This window comes from Hippopotamus amphibius, chromosome 2 (genome assembly GCF_030028045.1).
Source record: "Hippopotamus amphibius kiboko isolate mHipAmp2 chromosome 2, mHipAmp2.hap2, whole genome shotgun sequence".
NCBI classification, from domain to species: domain Eukaryota; kingdom Metazoa; phylum Chordata; class Mammalia; order Artiodactyla; family Hippopotamidae; genus Hippopotamus; species Hippopotamus amphibius.
This window is the reverse complement of record NC_080187.1, coordinates 173495544-173519420: the sequence shown is the minus strand read 5'-3', so window position 1 is coordinate 173519420 and position 23877 is coordinate 173495544. Positions and strand designations below refer to the sequence as shown.

At 39.1% G+C, this 23877-nt stretch overlaps 2 gene segments (V, D, J or C); both read left to right on the top strand.

Annotated features, from left to right (window-relative positions):
• The first annotated feature begins 13733 nt into the window (after nt 1–13733).
• On the top strand, nt 13734–14084 carry LOC130844583 (T cell receptor alpha variable 8-4-like). The segment is given in 1 exon segment: nt 13734–14084. A coding segment is annotated over 1 exon segment (351 nt).
• Nucleotides 14085–14462: 378 nt separating this feature from the next.
• Nucleotides 14463–23877, top strand: part of LOC130844884 (T-cell receptor alpha chain constant-like) — a 590793-nt gene continuing 581378 nt past the window's right edge. The window contains 2 exon segments of the C gene segment in view: nt 14463–14514; nt 14704–14975. Of these exon segments, the coding sequence occupies nt 14463–14514; nt 14704–14975 (324 nt within the window).

Below are 23877 nucleotides of genomic sequence, written 5' to 3'. Positions count from 1 at the left end.
GTATTTTTCTAAGAATGTATCCATTTCTTCCAGGTTATCCAATTGATTGGCATATAGTTGCTTGTAGTAGTCTCTCATGATGTTTTGTATTTCTGAGGTGTCCGTTGTGACTTCTCCTTTTTCATTTCTAATTCTGTTGATTTGCATCGTCTCCCTTTTTTTCTTGATGAGTCTGGCTAATGGTTTATCAATTTTGTTAATCTTCTCAAAGAACCAGCTTTTAGTTTTATTTATTTTTCTTATGGTTTCTTTCCTTTCTTTTTCATTTATTTCTGCTCTGATCTTTATGATTTCTTTCCTTCTGCTCACTTTGGGGTTTCTTTGTTCTTCTTTCTCTAGTTGTTTGAGGTGTAAGGTTAGGTTGTTTATTCGATCATTTTCTTGTTTCTTAAGGTAGGACTGTATTGCTATAAACTTCCCTCTTAGAACTGCTTTTGCTGCGTCCCATAGGTTTTGGGTTGTTGTGTTTTCGTTGTCATTTGTTTCTAGATATTTTTTGATTTCCTCTTTGATTTCTGTAGTGATTCCTTGGTTGTTTAAGAGTGAATTGTTTAGCCTCCATGTGTTTGTCTTTTTTGCAGTTTTTTTCCTGTAATTGATATCTAGTCTCATGGCGTTGTGGTCTGAGAAGATGCTTGATATGATTTCAATTTTCTTGAATTTGCTGAGGTTTGATTTGTGACCCAAGATGTGATCTATCCTGGAAAATGTTCCGTGTGCACTTGAGAAGAAAGTGTAGTCTGTCGTTTTTGGATGGAATGTCCTATAAATATCAATTAAGTCGAGATGGTCTAATGTGTCATTTAAAGCTTGTGTGTCTTTATTTATTTTCTGTTTGGATGATCTGTCCATTGATGTAAGTGGGTTGTTCAAGTCTCCCACTATAATTGTGTTACTGTCGATGTCCCCTTTTATAGCTGTTAGCATTTGCCTTATGTATTGAGGTGCTGCTATATTGGGGGCATAGACATTTACCATTGTGATATGTTCTTCTTGGATGATCCCTTGATCATTATGTAGTGCCCTTCCTTGTCTCTTTTAATAGTCTTTACTTTCAAGTCTAATTTGTCTGATATGAGTATTGCTACTCCGGCTTTCTTTTGACTTCCATTTGCATGGAATATCTTTTGCCATCCCTTCACTTTCAGTCTATATGTATCCCTTGGTCTGAAGTGGGTTTCTTGTAGGCAGCATATAGAAGGGTCTTGTTTTTGTATCCATTCAGCCAGTCTGTGTCTTTTGGTTGGAGCATTTAGTCCATTTACATTTAAAGTGATTATTGACATGTGTGTTCCAATTACCATTTTCTGAATTGTTTTGGGTTTGTATTTGTAGGTGTTTTCCTTTTCTTGTGTTTCCTACTTAGAGAAGTTCCTTTAGCACTTGTTGTTAGGCTGGTTTGGTGGTGCTGAATTCTCTTAACTTTTGCTTGTCTGGAAAGCTTTGGATTTCTCCCTCAAATCTGAATGAGATTCTTGCTGGGTAGAGTATTCTTGGCTGTAGGTTTCTCTCTTTCAGGACTTTCAGTATATCGTGCCATTCCCTTCTGGCCTGCAGAGTTTCTGTAGAAAGGTCAGCTGTTATCCTGATGGGTTTTCCCTTATATGTTGTTTGTTGCTTTTCTCTTGCTGCTTTTAATATTTTTTCTTTGTGTTTAATTGTTGTTAGTTTGATTAATATGTGTCTTGGTGTATTTCTCCTTGGGTTTATTCTGTATGGGACTTTCTGTGCTTCTTGGACTTGGTGAATTATTTCCTTTCCCATGTTGGGGAAGTTTTCCACTAGAACCTCTTCAAATATTTTCTCAGACCCTTTCTTGTTTTCTTCTTCTTCTGGGATGCCTATAATTCGAATGTTGGTACGTTTAAGGTTATCACTGAGTTCTCTGAGGCTGTCTTCTAGTCTTTTTATTTTTTTATCTTTTTCCTGCTCTGTGGCGTTTATTTCTCCCATTCTATCTTCCAACTCACTTATTCGTTCTTCTGCCTCAGTCATTCTGCTGGTTAGAGCATCTAGAGTATTTTTAATTTCAGTTATTTTGTTATCCATTGCTGTTTGTTTTTCTGAGTTCTTATGAACTGTTTCTTGTACTTTCTCTATTTTGTTATCGAGATTTTGTATCATTTTTACTATCATTACTCTAAATTCTTTTTCAGGCATTTTTCCTATTTCCTCCTCATTTATTTGGTCTTGTGGGTTTTTTTCCTGCTCCTTTGCCTGCATGGTGTTTCTTTGTTTCCTCATGGTTGTCCAAGCTTTTGGGGTTGCTTGTCCTGGTGATAGAGGTGTTTATAGAAGACTGTCCAAGCCTCAGACTAATGTCCAAGTATTGGAGTAGACGAATATTCAGTCTCCTTCCTCTCTGAGTTCAGAGCAGCTTGCCCCTCCAGACAAACTGTCTTAAGATCTCTTCACACAGTGACTCAATAGGTGTTACTCCTTTGTTGTTTCCTCAGCTGCAGGTTGATTCCTGCCCGCGGTGGGAACCTGAGGCCCTTAAGCTGCCCGTTTGCTTCTTCCCAGGGACAATGTGGAGTGGTCGGAGGAGCAGGCCGCGGTGGTGGAGAGGAAAGTCCAGGAGAACAGTACCCAGCGGGTGTGCCAGGAGAAGCAAGGTGCGCCCAGGTGGGCCCTCGGTGGGCTCGGCAGCCAGCGTACTGCTGGACCTGCTCTCCCGGAGAAGCCAGAGAAGCGAGGCCGCCGAGGCTTTGTTCTCCATATGTTTCTTATCTACACCTGTGTCTCTATTTCTGCCTTGCAAACCTGTTGATCTGTACCATTTTTCTAGATTCCACATATATGCGTTAATATACGATATTTGTTTTTCTCTTTCTGACTTACTTCACTCTGTATGACAGTCTTAGGTCCATCCATGTCTCTACAAATGTCCCAAGTTTGTTTTTTAGAGCTAATATTCCATTGCATATATGTACCACACCTTCTTTAGCCATTCATCTATTGATGGACATTTAGGTTGCTTCCATGACCTAGCTATCGTAAATAGTGCTACAAATGAACATTGAGATGCATGTGTCTTTTTGAATTATGGTGTTCTCTGGGTATATGTCCAGTAGTGGGATTGCTGGGTCATATGGTAACGCTGGTTTTAGTTTTTCAAGAAACATCCATAGTGTTCTCCACAGTGGCTATATCAATTTACATTCCCACCAACAGTGCAAGAGCATTCCCTTTTCTCCACACCCTCTCCAGCATTTACTGTTTGTAGATTTTCTGATGATGCCCATTCTAAATGGTGTGAGGTGATACCTCATTGTAGTTTTGATTTGCATTTCTCTAATAATTAGTGATGTTTAGCAGCTTTTCATGTGCCTCTTGGCCATCTGTATGTCTTCTTTGGAGAAATGCCTATTTAGGTCTTCTGCCCATTTTTGGATTGGGTTGTTTGTTTTTTTGCTATTGAACTGCATGAACTGTTTATATATTTTGGAGATTAATCCTTTGTCTATTGATTCATTTGCAAATATTTTCTCCCATTCTGAGGGCTGTCTTTTTGTCTTGTTTATAGTTTCCTTTGCTGTGCAGAAGCTTTGAAGTTTCATTAGGTCCCACTTATTTATTTTGGTTTTTATTTCCATTACTCTAGGGGGTGGATCAAAAAAGATCTTGCTGTGATTTATGTCCAACGGTGTTCTTCCTGTTTTCCTCTAGGAGTTTTATAGTGTCTGGCCTTCCATTTAGGTCTTTAATCCATTTTGAGTTTATTTTTGTGTATGGTGTTAGGGAGCATTCTAATTTCATTCTTTTACATGTAGCTGTCCAGTTTTCCCAGCACCACTTATTGAAGAGGCTCTTTTCTCCATTGTATATCCTTGCCTCCTTTGTCATAGATTAGTTGACCATCATTTATCTCTGGGCTTTCTATTCTGTTCCATTGATCTATATTTCTGTTTTTGTGCCAGTACCATATTGCCTTGATTAGTATAGCTTACAAGATAGGTTTTATTGTTCCTGTTTTTTTTTTTTTTTTGAATCTTTGGGAAATGAGACGTAACTTCCCTAACTGTGGAAAGCATCTCTCACTTTTGTTGCCAGCCAGAGTGTAGCAATTTAAGGGGCTCCATAAGAGAAGATGCCAAACCTAAGTACAAACTGCCCCAGCATCTGTAGATAGGGAATTTTTAATTTTATTTATTTATTATTTATTTATTTATTTACTTATTTTTTATTGGCTGTGTTGGGTCTTTTTTGCTGTGCGTGGGCTTTTAGTTGTGGTGAGTGGGGGCTACTCTTTGTTGTGATGCTCAGGCTCCTCATTGCCGTGGCTTCTCTTGTTGCAGAGCACAGTCTCTAGGCGCGTGGGCTTCAGTAGTTGCAGCACATGGGCTCAATCATTGTGGCTCACGGGCTCTAAAGCACAGGCTCAATAGTTGTGGCACACAGGCTTAGTTGCTCCGTGGCATGTGGGATCTTCCTGGAGCAGGGATCAAACCCGTGTCCCCTGCATTGGCAGGCGGATTCTTAACCACTGCACCACCTAGGAAGCCCTGTAGATAGGGAATTCATCCACTAACCAGTTAAAAGTGCCGAATGCTTTAGCATGTTTCTTTCTTTTTAATTTTATTATTATTATCATTATTATTTATTATTATTATTATTATTATGTCCATGCTACATGGTTTGTGGGATCTTAGTTCCCTGTCTAGGGATCAAACCCATGCCCCCTGATTTGCTAGGGCGGAGTCTTAACCACTGGACCACCAGGGAAGTCCCAGCAAGTTTCTTAAGTAATAGTCTATTACGAAAAATAAGGGGCTATAGGGAAAGATGAAATTTTATTTCCTAAACACCCCAAGCATGTTTCTAAATCAAGACCTGTGACCCTTGCCTTCACCCTCCCTACTATGATGCTATCCCCCCAAATATCTACATGCATACCTCTGAATTCCTTCGTGTCTTCACTCATATGTCATGCCTTTGTGAATGCTTTATCTAAATCTTAATATTTTCCTTCCTTGAGAATCAGGTTATATAGCACACTGCATGTAGTATAAATGAAAGCTGAAGCACCGCCACCTCGTGTCCTGCTCAAATATTTTGTGAGGCTTGCACTGGCTTCCCTGCTCCCATCCAGTGATCATGGATTGAATTGTGTAGAAGCCTAGACACAATAGGAGATGCCATTGATGGATTATAGTTGGTAATCTTCCCAATGCAGAAGTCATGAGAAAGAGAGGATTCAGGAGACGGGTTGGTTTTTAATCTTTTGCCTGCCAGATGTGAAAGTGATTGACTTCAAATGACTCATATAATACTTGAGATGATTTGGACTGGAAAGTAACAGGATACCTTGGAAAGAAAGCTCAAAATTGTTGCACAAGGTGGAAGCTTTTTTCTCTGTTAGATGAAATTGTGTCTACTGCTCTGGCCTCTCTTGTAGTATAGAAACATTTTGAGAAGTGGGAGCAAGAGGCAATGATAGGAAAAAATATAAACAATTGTAGCACACCCTGCGTGGTATACTCATTCCATACTTATGCCACCCAATCTCTAAATATAGCACCCTAATAAGCTGATTTCTCATTAGCAGTGAGAACATGATGGACCATAATACTTATGATAATACATGTAATCTGCTACATTAACTGCTAAACACACCTCCGAAGAATATTGAGCTTTATCTTGTGGAGAGACTCCTCTGTAATTTCAGACAGTGTCTCCCAGCCCCCCAAGATTTTATACACTGCTTGCAGCTGGTTGAGAGCCTATGATAAGGAAGGTGTTGTGCTAGGTGATTTGCATGTGTGTTGTCACTTAAATCTTATTGGAACTTTTCAAGGTTGGGTCTATCCTACTTTATGGAGACAGTATAGCAAAGTACTTGAGACCAAAGACTTCGGTTGTGTTTCTAGATCTATTACGCATAAGTTGAGTGGTCTAGAGAAAGTGACAATAATTTTTATGCTTCAGTTTCTTCATATCTACAAAGTGAGTATTGATTGTATCTACCATGCAGGGTTCTTATGAGAAGTGAATGAAATGATGAATGCCAGCACTTAGCCTAGTGCCCAGCAGAAAGATACTGGCTACTTACAGAAAAGGGAATTGAACATGAAAGGGGTTCAATATCTTGCCTGGCATTGCAGGGTAAGTGTCAGAGTGGAGCCTTCCCTCCACATCCTATTTAGAGCAGGACCTTTCCTCTCCCCAGGAGTAACTATATCAGTACAGGGTTGTCCTTAAAGTGCTTATCACTATTTAAAATTATCTTATTGTTTTAAGAATCCATTTATTCAATTTTTTCTCCTCCTACTGCATGGTAGGCCTATTATATCCTCTTCAGTACTGCATCCTCCATGCCTGAATAATGTTTAGCACACAAGAGGCCCAATCAATGTACATGTATGTAACCAAGCAGGATGCTATGGGGCCTTCATAGAACAGATTCCTCCCCCCAAGTCCTCTGCCTGCCTCTTGTATATATAAAAACTTTAGCCTTATAGCCTTCCCCAAGTTCCAAAGAATAAATTTAATCTGAGAAGTGAGAAAATGCAGAAAGAAAGCAAAACAGTCAAGGGAGACAAAATAATGATAGATTAGCCATTAAACAAAAAGTCAGTGACCTTTAGTTCCCCCTCAAGGGCTATAGATAATTTTCTGAGCCATGACCTTTGAGCTGTTTTACAGACAGTGAAGCCCCACCAGGTAGAAGAATTTAACTATATGGTGTCCACAAGCACATAGACCCCAGACTGGCTGGAACCAGAAGATTGATGATGTTGTCATGATTACCTCACCACCAACCAATCAGAAGAATGTCCACGAGCTTATCACATGCCTGACAACCTCTCTCCCTTACCTTGTATTTAAAAACCTTTTCCTGAAAGCCATCAAGGAGTTCTAGCCTTTTGAGCGCTAGCTACCTAGACTACATGCTTGGCACCTTGCAATAAAGTCTGCACTTTCCTTCACCACCACCAATCAGAAGATTGGTTTAATTGTTCCTGGGAGAGAGGACCCAGGTTTGATTCAGTAACGTGTATATATATACGTGTTGAAAATGTACAAAAGATAACATTATATCTTGAGTTCATGCTATTCAAACACTAAAATAAAAGATTAAGGTTTCTACCCTGCAAGTCACTTCAGGCAAGATTTATTTACTTTATCTACTGGTCAGTTGTCTCCACCTCTATTTCAGATAATTATGATGGCTTTCAATTGCAGGATTCCACCCTATTTGAAGGAATGCTTCCTGCTGTTGGAGACATATCCTTCTTGCTCAGGACACAGCTCCTCCAATATGTTGGTAAATTTCTCAAAGGATTAGGATTCTCATCAGAAACAAGCTCCACAGCAAGTGAGCTTTCTGAATGGTGTGGTCATGCCCTCACTCTCCTACCATCAAGTGGCCTGAATGCTGTGATCTGGAGGGGAAAAAAAGGAACTAGACTTATAGTGGCTTCTGTTTGTCAAGCAGCCTGTCCCTAACCCCAGCCTTAACATTTCTAAATTAAGAGACATCAATGAGGCATTTCAGAATTCTCTTTATTAATCTCAGGTGCATCTCTTTTCTTGGGAAGGAAAGTCAGGGTTTAGCCATTGAGATGCCTTCCAATCCTATTCCACTTTTTGGAACAAGATTTAAGTTTGTGTAGGTGGATGGCACTGTTCCCTGATTGTAGCACCTACCCCATGCTGTTTCTTTGGTTTATTTCAGTTGTTCACTGCAAAGAAGATTATATAGTCAATTTACACTACCATTTCCCAGAGGTGGATTTAGTTTCTGAACAATCATAATTAATACTATCTTGTATTATTAAATTTTCCCTGGACATATCTAATTTTTCCAACTATATTTTGAGCTCATAGGCAACAGAGAATGTTATGTTTATAATATTCAGATCTCTTAGAAAAATTCTAAGCATAAAATCACTGTTTGAACAAATATGTTACACAGGCAAGATAGAACATAATTTTTATTTACTTTTAAACAACTTTATTAGGTATAATGATATTCCATAAAATTCATCTATTTTAAATGTACACTTCAATGATTTTTAGTAAATAAGCTGAGTTATGAAACTACTACCATAATCCAGTTTTAAACATGTTTATCACCATTAAAAGACCCTCCTGTGCCCAATTACAATTAATTCCTATTCCAAAGCCTGGCCCCAGGCAACCACTAACCTACTTTATATCTCTATAGGTTCCTTTTCTGAACATTTCATATAAATGAAATCATTCCTTATGTGATCTCTTGTGTCTGGCTTCTTTTCCTTAATATAGTGTTTTTGAGATTCATTTATATTGCAGCATACATTAGTATTTAACTTCTTCTTGTTGCTGAATAGTAGTTCACTTCTGAATATACTATGTTTTCTTTATCCATTCACTGGCTGAAGGACATGTGGGTTGTTCCCATTTTTTGGCTTTTAGGAAAAATTAACACAAAGCAGGCTCCCATTATTTTTAGGATATAACTTCCCTAACATTTAAAACATTTATGAGCATCACACATGTAGGTGGCGTGGCAGATTCCAAATACCACAGACTCCATACCAGACAGAAAAGCGTTCTAATTCTTATTAAGCCACTTACCAGATGTTTGACCTCGAGTTAATTACTCAATCCCTTTCAGCCCTAGTTTTCTTGTTAGTGAATTGGGAATATTAATAGCTCTATTATGTGACTTTGTATTAGAATAAGGGACATAAAGCAATAGATATCTTAGCACATGGTATGTGTGCACATTTATACTTTGGGGAATTTGCAAGTTGTAAAAATTTTATTGAAATTGTATATTAAAAATTTCTAAGCAAAGTGCTCTTCCTGCCATGGATTGCCATCCCAGTCTCCCTCAAGTTGAATAGAAGCAGTCCACAATGAGGCACCCACTTCTAAAAGGTGTCAGTTCTCTTTGTGTTGTGGACTCATGGGGGACGTCCTCAATGTCTATGAAATTGGTCTCTTGAAAGCAGTGTTTGATCCCTCCTTTTGAACCACAGGACACTGATTCTAGGGTGGAAACTGTTGGTGTGTTTCTAGGACATGTACATGATCTTGTCTCTGATAGGCTAGGCAACCAGATGAAGAATCCTGTTTTCTGAAGCAGAATGTTGCACAGATCTAGGCTGCAGAGTATTCCTCTTCTGAGGATACTTAGGCAGGATAAATGGAGAGGAACACTTAGCCAGCCTCATTGCCAAACCTGTGGCTTCATCTTGGCATTAAGTCCAGGGGCTGCTGCAGATACTCTGAACAGTCTGGGATGGTGAAGGGGAAGGAGAAGGATGTAGTCAGCCACCTCTAGGTTCTATTTGGGAATGTGTGAAGACAATGAACACTCTGTAGAGAGATCAATTTCTGTGTCTAACCCTGTCTTTCTGAACAGGAGTGAGCAGCCTCTTGACTGTGGAACAGAGTCCTCCTTTGCTGCATGTTAAGGAAGGAGAGAGCACCAATTTCACCTGCAGTTTCCTTTCTAGCTCTTTTTATGCTTTACACTGATGGGGGTACAGATGCGAACCTGCAAAAAGTCCCAAGAACCTGTTTGTAATGACTTAAAATGGGGATGAAAAGGAAGAAGTACGAGTAACAGGCACTCTGAATACTACGGAGGGTTACAGCTACATGTTCATCAAAGGATCCCAGCCTGAGGACTCAGCCACATACCTCTGTGCCTCCACACAGTGCCCTTCAGGCCCCTGCAGCCCATACCCAACCCGTGCCTGCTGCTGCTCTGGTACCAGAATTGATGAAGAGCCATGTGTGGGGTGGAAAAGGCAAATTCAATGAATTACAGTGTTTTCAATAATCAGGGGGAAATGTAAACATAGATAAACAAGCATTGCAGACACTGTAGCTCCCTCAACTAGCTGGAAGTTTATTAAATATCTCTAACTTCCACTCGCACCAGTTTATTATCCATATCATTTTGTCAGATTCCTTGCCTCCTCTTTTTCTATGGTTCCAAGTGAACTAGATAGTTAGTCAAACCTATCAAAAATAGTCTGATTAAACTAGGGTAATATCCACCCTTCATTGCTACATCCTAGTTCATTGAAGGCATGTTCTTCAACACAGAAAGAAAGAACAAAAAAGAGAAATGAGGAAAGCAAATATTTTTTATTGATTTCTCCTAGGTTTTCACAGAAACTTTCTTAAAGATTTTGAATTTAATATACCTTCTTTTCCATAACATAGTTATGGCTAATTCAGAGTGCCCAATAAACTCACTCTTAGGTAGCTCATTTCCAAGAGTAGTAGAGTGTATTATTTGTTGGCTGTTTGTTCTTTCTCACACTTGCTATGCTAACCTTTAGCCAGAGTATACTTCCTATACTTCTCCACACTGTGGACTTTGGAGGTGGCAATGTGACCAGCTTAGACCAATAAAACGTGAGTGGATAGGAAGTATGCCACATCAGAACAAAAACTAAATATATTCACATGCTGTGTCTCCTTTTGCTACCGTCCTGCACATACCAGATAGTGGTTGTTCTTTCAATTTTTATTCCATAATGTGAAGCAGACACAAGGTCCAGAGTGAAAAGACAACACATGGGAGCAGAACCAAATCCACCTGTATGCAGGAGCAGGGTCTGCTGGAACTGCAGCTGACCCACAACTAACACACCATGGACAGCTCACTGAACTTCGTTCTTGTGAGCCACTGAGATTGTGAGGTTGTTTGTACTGAGCGTCACCCTAGTCAAAGTTGACTGGTATATGAAGTCATATCAATTCTGTCTTCTAAATATTTCTCACACTCAACCATTTCTATTCAATACCCTTTTTCCTATCCTAGTCCAGGTTCTCATTATCTCTCACACATTTGATTGGGTATCTTAGATGTATCCCTTACCCATGAGCTCGTACCCCTCCAATCTATCCCTGAAGTTATCATTCTAAAATACGCATAAGATTAGATTGCTATTCTATTTCAGGACCTTCTATAGCTCCCCATGACCCAAAGGTAAAAATCAAGGTTTATGTGGCCATCTACAGTATTACTTCCAGTAAATGTTCATCTTCATCCCCATCATTACGCAAAGATTTCTAAACATCAACCATATGAAAAGAACTCACTCTTAATACTTTGTTCTCATATATATTATTCCTTTCTGAAGTTGACAAAATCCTACTCAATGTTCAGGAGCCAGTTAATGTCATATTTACTTTTTAAAAGATTTTCCATGCTACATAAATTGTATTTATTTGTCCTCACCCTCTTTTAGTGTTCTGTACACAGTGTTGCAACTGCACATATCTGCTATGTTATGGAGATTTTTTGGTTTTAACTCTTCACTAGCCCAAGTTCCTCAAGGATAGGGGAACTTCCATATTATTCTTTAATCCAAGCAATGATTACTCTCCCTGACATACAGGAAGCATTCAGTAGATGGGCCTACAGCTTAGTACAGTGTACTTTTAACAAGGGCACTGATGAATGAGAGCTGGTTTGTGAAGCTGGATTATGTAGGTGGGCTGGAAACCTTCCACTGTGGGAACACTTGAAGGTATCTCAACTTCATTATGTCCCTCAAGTCACCCATGGCTATGCTTCCCACTCTTACAACTGTAAATTCTTACTTAAATCATAATCCCAAGAGGACCATGTGTCCCATCCAGCCATGTGTATCACATAGCCATACAGATGTTTGCCTCCATATATTCATGGTTTTTAACCTCAATTGTAAGTGAAATGGTGCATGAAAATCTTTTATGTTTCTATAATATACCATTTCTATACTTTACAATATCTCCTTTGACTCTTTATTCTCCTAAAATAGAAAACTTACCACCTTTTGATGAGTCATGGTAGATGACCACAAAGACAATTCATGTGGTTAAGCGAGTCTTCTTCAACTTTCTGCATCCCAGGTACAACATTCCTGCTTTTACACATCCACCTTCCCTCCCATAATAATAAAAATGGTATCGTTATTAATTTTAAATAGTATCCCTCTGCCCAAACGCTTCACCACACCATTCTGTCTGAATTCTCTGGCACTTCAGCCAAACTCTATGGTCAGATTTTTCTGCTACTGATTCCTTCCCATTATTTGAAATACTCAAGCTGCTTCATCTTAAAAAAATATATATTTACTATTCTCCCAAACCCATACATGCCTATCCTGCAACCAATCTATTTTTTGCTCCCTGTCCCTTGCAGGACCTACAAGATAATGGGTGTCACTCCTGTGATTAAGTTATGTTATATGGAAAAAGGGAAGGAAATTTGCAGATGTACAAAGTCCCTAATAAATTTGTCCTTGAGTAAATCAAATGTGAAATTGTTCTTGGTGGACCTAATCTAATCAGGTGGTGGGCTCTTTAAAAGTGGGCTTAAGCTTTTCCTGAGATGAGAGAGATCCTCCTAGGCTTGAGGAAGCAAGCTGCCATGAGGGTTACAGCTACAAGGCAATGAATTCTGCCAACAACCACATGAGTTTGGAAGGGGACTCCTCAAGCCTCAAATAAGACCACAGTGTTAGTTGACACCATGACTGCAGACTTGTGAGATTCAGCTTAGCTGTGCCCTGACTTCTGACCTACAGAAACTGTGAGATAAACAGATGTTGTTCTGAGTCACAAAAAGTTCATGGTAATTTTTCACACAGCAATAGGAAACTAATACAGGCTTAATAAACATGTTAATGAGTGTCATCAGTTCATAGTATTTAGAATTGGTTATAGCAAAAGAAAACTTGGAATATAATAAAATTTTGTAGCACATAGTAACTTGATAGACATTTCCTAAATTTGATTATAATCCTAAATATTAGTGCATTACCAAAATAAACTGTGAATACAAAACAAAGAACAATTTTGATCAATGCTGCTAGGAGTAAAGACCGAATTATCTTTCTTTTCTCTAGATAGGAAGTATCACAAATTTACTGTCATATGAAGAAACAATTAAAGACTATACAGCCAAAAAAGATAGAAACAAAAAGTGTTATGGAAATGTATCAGGGAAATAAATACTAAAATGTTATGTAATTTTCCAGATTTATGCTGATTGTGGTATTTTTATTTTAATTTGTAATTTGTTGTGGTTTTATTTCTCATTATAAAATTTGTTTTGTATCCAGTTTTTATTTATGTTTGTGTTCTTTTCAAAAGCCCAATTTTATGTTTCATAGCCTATGAAACATAAATTCTTCTCTGTACGTAAATATAATGCTTTGAAATTCTGGTATACAAAAGTAGGAAGGAGGTGAAGATTCACAAAACTTGTGAACTTCTCTTTATTTCTCCATCTAGCCAATAGAGGGCGCTGTTGTGCAAATTGGAGAGGACTTCCTGTAAAAGACCAGAATAAGCTCACAAAAAAACTTCCCTCCCTACAGTTTAAAGAGATATTCTGAAACCATTTTTCACACAATGACAGGTAAAGCATCTCAGGCACTAGAGGCAAACAGTTTATTTGACAGCCTCTCTTCTTAACAGTCCCTATAACCTCTATCGGAAGAAGAAATTAAATCTCCTGTCATTCTTCCTCATCTTCAGAGCACTCTGGGTTCCAGTATGCCAGCCATCAGATTCGTTTGTGGGGAACCTACTAGAAAGGAGCTCACTGCCTTTTCACTGCCCACCATGACCTTGGTGTTGACCTTGATGCTTAAGGCGCTCCTGTTCCTGAGTGAATACTGTTCCATTTAACTCCCTTGTCCACACATGGAACATTGTTCTGGTTTGGCTTTGAATAGAGACTTTTTTGTTTTAGTTGAGTTCATTGATTCAGCATTGATGTTTCAGCAGGAATGGGAGCCCAGTCAGTGACCCAGGCCCACGGCCACATCACTGTCTCTGAAGGAGCCCATCTAGAGCTGAGGTGCAACTACTTATCTTCTGTTCCACCAACTCTCTTCTGGTATGTGCAGCACCCCAACAAAGGACTCCAGTTTCTCCTGAAGTACATGTCTGGAAACAGCCTTGTTTCAGACATCAAAGGTTTTGATGCTGAATTTAGGAGTGAAAACTGCTTCCACTTGAGGGAAACATCAGCCCATTGGAAAGACACGGCCAAGTACTTCTGTGCTCTGAGTGACGCAGTGCCTGGGACTGCAGGGGGAGCTGACCACAAACCTCCTGAGACAGAGTGGCATAAATGACTCAAGTTCTCAGCCTGTGTTATTTTCAGGAAGTTGGCATATTCTGTGAAAGCAAACAATACAGAGAATACAGAATCCTGGAAGTGTTTTGTTCCCATGGGCATCTTAGGTTTTTTTCTTTTTCTTTATCTTTTCTTTTTTTCTTTTTATTTTTTTCATTTTGCAAAGGAAAGACTATTGTTTTCTTAAGTTCACTGTTTTCAGTAGGGTTGAGCTGATAGGTGGGGCTTCCCATCAGTGTCACATGAGCAGGGTTTGTTGGGTGAGCTGATTGGCTGAAGGAGCAGGAACAGTTCCAGACAAGTCATGACACTCAATGCCCAAGGTGTTAGCTATGTATCTTAAAGTGAAAATTTCCCAGAAACAAGACAAGGCGTCATGAAGAGGCTAGTAGGCACCGTGCTGGGGCTTTTGTTTGCCCAGGTTTGCTGTGAGTTGGGGCTGCCCTACAAGGGAATCTGAAGGATTGAGCATCTGCTGTAGTGTTGAGGGAGGGTGGGGCAGGAGCTGACAGGTCCTGCACACTTTCTATCCTTCTCATCATCCACAGGGGCACTTTTAGGGATCTGTCAGAATTACAGTGACCCTCACCTGTGGCTGTTTCTCTGTTTCTCATCAGGTGTGCAAGGGGTGAATGTGGAGCAGAGACCCCCAGCCCTGAGTCTCCAGGAGGGAGTCAACTCCATGCTGTGGTGTAATTTTTCCACCACCACAGAGAATGTGCATTGGTATCGTCAGAACCCTGAGGGCCGCCTCATCCACCTGTTTTCCATTGCTTCAGGGACAAACCAGAATGGAAGATTAAATGCCACGACAGTCCTCAAAGAACGCCACAGCTCATTGTACATTTCCTCTTCCCAGACCACAGACTCAGCCACTTACTTCTGTGCTGTGCAGCACGGTGCTTCCCAGGCACCTGCAGCCTGTGCACGAACCCTCAGCGGGGCATAGCACCCCCCCCAGCCACAATCACACTGTGAAGCCACCACACTGCAATTGCAACACTGCGTATTCCTTACCTACACTGGTACAGTTTTAACCACAGACACTTTTTGGCCATGCAGATTTGGGATTTTGTCTTTATCTTCCCTTCTCAGTCTCTATCTCCTTCTGCACTAGAAATTTCTAACTTCTAACTAGCAGAGTAGCTGATAAAAGGACAAGATTATGATAAATATTTAACCACAGTATCCTGGCCTCCAAAATGGTAAAAAGTAAAAGTAGTGAAAAGAAGAGAAAAATCACTAAAATTAAGATGTTATCCAGGTGGACGGTTCAAGATGGAGGAGTAAAAGTATGTGTGCTCACTCCCTCTTGCAACAGCATCAGAATTACAACTAACTGCTGAACAATCATTGACAGAAAGACACTGGAACTCACCAAAAAGACATCCCACATCCAGAGACAAAGGAAAAGCTGCAATGAGATGGTAGGAGGGGTGAAATCGCAATAAAATCAAATCCCATAACTGCTGGGTGGGTGACTCACAAACTGGAGAACAGTTATACCACAGAAGTCCACCCACTAAAGTGAGGGCTCTGAGCCCCACATCAGGCTTCCTAACCTGGGGGACCAGCAATGGGAAGAGGAAATCGCAGAGAATCAGATTTTGAAAGCCAGCACTATATGATTGCAAGACCTCCACAGGACTGGGGGAAACAGAGACTCCACTCTTGGAGGGCACACAAAAAATAGTGTGCTCACCAGGACCCAGGGGGAGGGAGCAGTGACCCCATAGGAGACTGAACCAGACCTACCTGCTGGTGTTGGAGGGTTGCCTGCAGAGGTGGGGGGCATCTGTGGCTCACTGTGGAGACAGAGACACTGGTGGCAGGGGTTCTGGGAAGTGCTCATTGGTCTGAGCCCTCCCAAAGTCACCATTAGCCCTATGAAAGAGCCTATAAGCTACAGTGCTGGGTAGCCTCAGGCCAAACAACCAACAGGGTGGGAAAACAGCCCCATCCACTGGCAGACAAGCAGATTAAAGTTTTACAGAGTGCTGCCCACCCAGCCCTACCCACCATCAGTCCCTCCCATCAGGAAGCATGAAGGCTCATCTTAGATAACTTCCTCAACAAGGGGGCACACAGCAGCATCAAGCAGAATCAGCAGTATTTCATTCTGTGAAATTGAAAACCACAGCTACAGAAAGACAGAGAAAATGAAATGGCAGAGGACTTTGTACAAGATGAAGGGACAAGATAAAACCCCAGAAAAACAACTAAATGAAGTGGAGATATGCACTCTTCCAGAAAAAGAATTCAGAATAATGATGGTGAAGATGATCCAGGACTTTGAAAAAACACTGAATGCAAAGATTGAAAAGTTGTAGGAAAAGTTTACCAAAGACCTAGAAGAATGAAAGAAGAAACAAACAGAAATAAGCAAAACAATAACTGAAATGAAAACTGCACTGAAAGGAACCAATAGCAGATTAACTGAGGCAGAAGGGCGAATAAGTGACCTGGAAGACAGAATGGTGAAAATCACAGATGCTGAAAAGAACAAAGAAAAAAGAATGAAAAGAAATGTAGACAGTCTAAGAGACATCTGGGACAATGTTAAATGCACCAACATTCACATTATAAGGATCCCAGGAGGAGAAGAGAGAGAGAAAAGATCCGAGAAAATATTGGGAGAGATTATAAGTGAAATCTTCCCTAACACAGGAAAGGAAATAGCCACCCAAGTCCAGGAAGCACAGAGAGTCCCATGCAGGATAAAACCAAGGAGAAACATGCCAAGACATATAGTAGTCAAACTGACAAAATTTACAAACAGAAAAATTATTAAAAGCAACAAGGGAAAAATGGCAAAAAACATACAAGGAAACTCCCATAAGGGTAACAGCTGATTTCTCAGCAGAAACTCTGCAAGCCAGAAGGAAGTGGCATGATATATTTAAAGTGATGAAAGGGAATAAACTACAACCAAGAATACTCTACACAGCAAGGATCTCATTCAGATTTGACAGAGAAATCAAAATCTTTAGAGACAAACAACAACTAAGAGAATGCAGCACCACCAAACCAGCCCTACAACAAATGCTAAAAGAACTTCTCTAAGTGGGAAACATAAGAGAAGAAAAGAACCTACAAAAATGAAAACAAAACAATTAAGAAAATGGTAATAGGAACATATATATCAATAATTATGTTGAATGTAAATGGACTAAATGCTCCAACCAAAAGACACAGACTGGCTGAACGGATACAAAAACAAGACCCATACATATGCTGTCTACAAGAGACCCACTTCGGACCAAGGGACACATACAGACTGAAAGTGAGGGGATGGAAAAAGGTATTCCATGTAAATGGAAGTCAAAAGACAGTGGGAGTAGCGATACTCATGTCAGATAAAAGAGACTTTAAAATAAAAAATGTTACAAGAGACAAGAAAGGACACTACATAATGATCAAGGGATCAATCCAAGAAGAGGAGATAACAATCATAAATGTATATGCACCCAACATAGGAGCACCTCAATACATAAGGCAAATGCTAAAAACTATGAAAGAGGAAATCAACAGCAACACAATAATAGTGGGGCACCTTAACACCCAACTTACACCAATAGGCAGAACATCCACACAGAAAATAAATAAGGAAGCACAAGCTTTATTTTTCATTACATTTTATTTATTTATTATTTTTTGGAGGGTACACCAAGTTCAATCATCTGTTTTTATACACATATTCCCGTATTCCCTCCCTCCCTCGACTCCCCCCCACCCTCCCCATCCCAGCCCTCTAAGGCATCTTCCATCCTCGAGTTGAACTCCCTTTGTTATACAGCAACTTCCCACTAGCTATCTATTTTACAGTTGGTAGTATATATATGTCTATGCTACTCTCTCACTTCGTCTCAGCTTCCCCTTCACCCCCTGCCCCCCCAAACCTCGAGTTCTCCAGTCCATTCTCTACATCTGCATCCTTGTTCTCATCTTGTCACTGAGTTCATCAGTACCATTTTTAGATTCCGTATATGTGAGTTAGCATACAATATTTGTCCTTCTCTTTCTGACTTACTTCACTCTGTATGACAGACTGTAGGTCTATCCACTTCATTACATATAGCTCCATCTCATTCCTTTTTTTGCTGAGTAATATTCCATTGTATATATATGCCACATCTTCTTTATCCATTCATTTGTTGATGGGCATTTAGGTTGCTTCCATGTCCTAGCTGTTGTAAACAGTGCTGCAATAAACATTATGGTACAAGTTTCTTTTGGGATTACGGTTTTCTTTGGGTATATGCCCAGGAGTGGGATTACTGGATCATATGGTAGTTCAATTTGTAGCTTTTTAAGGAACCTCCAAATTGTTTTCCATAGTGGCTGTACCAACTTACATTCCCACCAACAGTGCAGGAGAGTTCCCTTTTCTCCACATCCTCTCCAACATTTGTTGTTTCCAGATTTTGTGATGATGGCCATTCTGATTGGTGTGAGGTGATACCTCATTGTGGCTTTGACTTGCATTTCTCTGATGATTAGTGATGTTGAGCATCTTTTCATGTGTTTGTTGGCTATCTGTATGTCTTCTTTGGAGAAATGTCTATTTAGGTCTTCCTCCCATTTGTGGATTGGGTTATTTGCTTTTATGGTATTAAGCTGCATGAGCTGCTTGTATATTTTGGAGGTTAATCCTTTGTCTATTGTTTTGTCGGCAACTATTTTTTCCCATTCTGAGGGCTGACTGCTTGTCTTGTTTATGGTTTCTTTCACTGTGCAAAAGCTTTTACGTTTCATGAGGTCCCATTTGTTTATTCTTGATTTTATTTCCATGATTCTAGGAGGTGGGTCCAAAAGGATCTTGCTTTGATGGATGTCATAGAGTGTTCTGCCTATGTTTTCCTCTAGGAGTTTTATAGTGTCTGGCCTTACATGTAGGTCTTTAATCCATTTGGAGTTTATTTTTGTGTATGGTGTTAGGAAGTGTTCTACTTTCATTCTTTTACATGTTGCTGTCCAGTTTTCCCAGCACCACTTATTGAAGAGGCTGTCTTTTTTCCATTGTATACTCGTGCCTCCTTTGTCAAAGATAAGGTGCCCATATGTGTTTGGGCTTACTTCTGAGTTCTCTATTCTATTCCATTGATCTTCCTTTCTATTTTTGTGCCAATACCATACTGTCTTGATCACTATGGCCTTGTAGTATAGTTTGAAGTCAGGAAGCCTGATTCCACCAACTCCATTTTTCCTTCTCAAGATTGCTCTGGCTATTCGGGGTCTTTTGCGTTTCCATACAAATCGTAAGATTTCTTGCTCTAGTTCTGTGAAAAATGCCATTGGTAATTTGATCGGGATTGCATTGAATCTGTAAATTGCTTTGGGTAGTACAGACATTTTCACGATGTTGATTCTTCCAATCTAGGAACATGGTATGTCTCTCCATCTGTTTGTGTCGTCTTTGATTTCTTTCATCAATGTCTTATAGTTTTCTGCATACAGATATTTTGCCTCCTTAGGCAGGTTTATTCCTAGGTATTTGATTCTTTTTGTTGCAATGGTGAATGGGAGAGTTTCCTTCATTTCTCTTTCTGCTCTTCCGTTGTTCGTGTATAGGAATGCAAGAGATTTCTGTGCATTAATTTTGTATCCTGCTACTTTACTAAACTCATCAATTAGTGCTAGCAGTTTTCTGGTAGAGTCGTTAGGGTTTTCTATATATAATATCATGTCATCTGCAAAGAGTGACAATTTTACTTCTCCTTTTCCAATTTGGATTCCTTTGATTTCTTTTTCTTCTCCGATTGCTGTGGCTAAAACTTCCAAAACTATGTTGAATAATAGTGGTGAGAGTGGACACCCTTGTCTTGTTCCTATTCTTAGAGGGAATTCTTCCAGTTTTTCCCCATTGAGAATGATGTTGGCTTTTGGTTTCTCATATATGGCTTTTATGATGTTGAGGTAATTTCCTTCTATGCCCATTTTCTGGAGAGCTTTTATCATAAATGGATGTTGAACTTTGTCAAAAGCTTTTTCTGCATCTGTTGAGATGATCATATGGTTTTTATCCTTCAAGTTGTTGATATGATGTATCACATTGATTGATTTGCGTATATTGAAGAATCCTTGCATCCCAGGGATAAACCCCACTTGATCATGGTGTATGATTTTTTTAATGTGCTGTTGGATTCCGTTAGCTCGTATTTTGTTAAGGATTTTTGCGCCTATATTCATCAGTGATATTGGTCTGTAGTTTTCTTTTTTTGTGACATCTTTGCCTGGTTTTGGTATCAGGGTGATGGTAGCCTCGTAGAATGAGTTTGGGAGTGTTCCGCCTTCTGCAATATTTTGGAAGAGTTTGAGAAGGATAGGTGTTAGCTCTTCTCGAAATGTTTGATAGAATTCACCCATGAATCCATCTGGTCCTGGGCTTTTGTGTGTTGGGAGATTTTTAATCACTGCCTCAATTTCCATACTTGTGATTGGTCTGTTCATGGTTTCTATTTCTTCCTGGTTCAGTCTTGGAAGATTGTATTTTTCTAAGAATGTATCCATTTCTTCCAGGTTATCCAATTGATTGGCATATAGTTGCTTGTAGTAGTCTCTCATAATCTTTTGTATTTCTGAGATGTCCATTGTTACTTCTCCTTTTTCATTTCTAATTCTGTTGATTTGCATCATCTCCCTTTCTTTCTTGATGAGTCTGGCTAATGGTTTATCAATTTTGTTAATCTTCTCAAAGAACCAGCTTTTAGTTTTATTTATTTTTGCTATTGCTTTCTTCCTTTCTTTTTCATTTATTTCTGCTCTGATCTTTATGATTTCTTTCCTTCTGCTCACTTTGGGGTTTCTTTGTTCTTCTTTCTCTAGTTGTTTGAGGTGTAAGGTTAGATTGTTTATTCGATCATTTTCTTGTTTCTTAAGGTAGGACTGTATTGCTATAAACTTCCCTCTTAGAACTGCTTTTGCTGCGTCCCATAGGTTTTGGGTTGTTATGTTTTCATTGTCATTTGTTTCTAGATATTTTTTGATTTCCTCTTTGATTTCTTTAGTGATTCCTTGGTTGTTTAAGAGTGAATTGTTTAGCCTCCATGTGTTTGTATTTTTTGCAGTTTTTTCCTGTAATTGATATCTAGTCTCATGGCGTTGTGGTCTGAGAAGATGCTTGATATGATTTCAATTTTCTTGAATTTGCTGAGGTTTGATTTGTGACCCAAGATGTGATCTATCCTGGAAAATGTTCCATGGGCACTTGAGAAGAAAGTGTATTCTGTCATTTTAGGATGGAATATCCTATAAATATCAATGAAGTCGAGATGGTCTAATGTGTCATTTAAAGCTTGTGTGTCTTTATTTATTTTCTGTTTGGATGATCTGTCCATTGATGTAAGTGGGTTGTTCAAGTCTCCCACTATTATTGTGTTACTGTCGATGTCCCCTTTTATAGCTGTTAGCATTTGCCTTATGTATTGAGGTGCTCCTATGTTGGGGGTATAGATATTTACCATTGTGATATGTTCTTTTTGAATGGATCCCTTGATCATTATGTAGTGTCCTTCCTTGTCTCTTTTAATAGTCTTTACTTTCAAGTCTAATTTGTCTGATATGAGTATTGCTACTCCGGCTTTCTTTTGGCTTCCATTTGCATGGAATTTCTTTTTCCAGCCCCTTACATTCAGTCTATATGTATCCCTTCATCTGAAGTGGGTTTCTTGTAGGCAGCATATAGAAGGGTCTTGTTTTTGTATCCATTCAGCCAGTCTGTGTCTTTTGGTTGGAGCATTTAATCCATTTACATTTAAAGTGATTATTGACATGTGTGTTCCAATTACCATTTTCTGAATTGATTTGGGTTTGTATTTGTAGGTGTTTTCCTTTTCTTGTGTTTCCTACTTAGAGAAGTTCCTTTAGCACTTGTTGTAAGGCTGGTTTGGTGGTGCTGAATTCTCTTAACTTTTGCTTGTCTGGAAAGCTTTGGATTTCTCCCTCAAATCTGAATGAGATTCTTGCTGGGTAGAGTATTCTTGGCTGTAGGTTTCTCTCTTTCAGGACTTTCAGTATATCCTGCCATTCCCTTCTGGCCTGCAGAGTTTCTGTAGAGAGGTCAGCTGTTATCTTTATGGGTTTTCCCTTATATGTTGTTTGTTGCTTTTCTCTTGCTGCTTTTAATATTTTTTCTTTGTATTTAATTTTCATTTGTTTGATTAATATGTGTCTTGGTGTATTTCTCCTTGGGTTTATTCTGTATAGGACCCTCTGTGCTTCTTGGACTTGGTTAATTATTTCCTTTCCCATGTTGGGGAAATTTTCCACTAGAACCTCTTCAAATATTTTCTCAGACCCTTTCTTGTTTTCTTCTTCTTCTGGGATGCCTATAATTCGAATGTTGGTACGTTTAAGGTTATCACTGAGGTCTCTGAGACTGTCTTCTATTCTTTTCATTCTTTTTTCTTTTTCCTGCTCTGTGGCAGTTATTTCCCCCATTCTATCTTCCAACTCACTTATTCGTTTTTCTGCCTCAGTCATTCTGCTGGGTATAGCATCTAGAGTATTTTTAATTTCAGTTATTTTGTTATCCATTGCTGTTTGTTTTTCTGAGTTCTCATGAACTGTTTCTTGTACTTTCTCTAATTTGTTATTGAGATTTTGTATCATTTTTACTATCATTACTCTGAATTCTTTTTCAGGCATTTTTCCTATTTCCTCCTCATTTATTTGGTCTTGTGGGTTTTTTTCCTGCTCCTTTGCCTGCATGGTGTTTCTTTGTTTCCTCATGGCTGTCCAAACTTTTAGGTTTGCTTGTCCCGGTGATAGAGCTGTTTATAGAAGACTGTCCAAGCCTCAGACTAATGTCCGAGTGTTGGGTTAAACAAATACAAAGTCTAGGAAACACATACAAGTATAAGACACACAATTACTGAATCCATTAGGACATAAGGCTCTGGAAAGACTTGACAGAAGAACCCCAGTATCAGATATGCTGTCTGATATTCAAAGAGAAACCCTACAGAAATTGGCAACCAAAACAGAACAAAACAGAAACAAAAGCAAAAACAATCAAACAAACAAATAACACCTTACACATGCAAACACTAATCCAGGGAGATTTTTTAAGCTAGGATCAAATATAAAAAAGAGCTAGAGGACCACCAGACAAAATGGAGATTCTCAAAATGAAATTAGACAGTTGTACTAAGAACTAAGATAAAGACAAAAACCTAATATTAAATACCAAGGTGGTGCATCATCTGGAGAATAGAGCAAGGATTATGAGCAGATTGATAGTGTTGCTTATAAGTATGTTAACATAAAATAAACTAAAAGTGGATGGAAGACAGTGGAACAGAAGAGCATAATGTGATTGGAAATATGCAAATAAAAAGGAAGGAATAGAAATGTATAAAAAATAGGGATGAAAGGAAGGTATGAGAGATATATTGTCCCTACTACCAAAAACTTAGCTAGAAATAGAAGTATATAAAAAAGGAAAAAAATAAAAATAGAGCAAAAAAATAGAATTAAAAAAGATTATGTTATAAAACTTGTAGATCCCTTAGGACTAAGATCGTAATTAATAAAGGAAAAAAAAATAAAAAAGGAAAAGAAAAAAGAAAAAAAAATCCAGAAGTGATCCCAGAATGGACCACTTCAATGAAATTGATACTAATATTTCTGTTTCCTTAGAGTCTCAACTGTAAGTGTCCTTCTACTCGCCTTGGGTTTTTTTGTATTATTCTGTGACCAGCAGAGCTTCCTTTATTGTTCTTCTGTAAGTGTTGGTGTGTGGGGAAGGAGAGGGTACAATAGTGCCTCCTTTCCCTGGGAGTGAGTGAGCA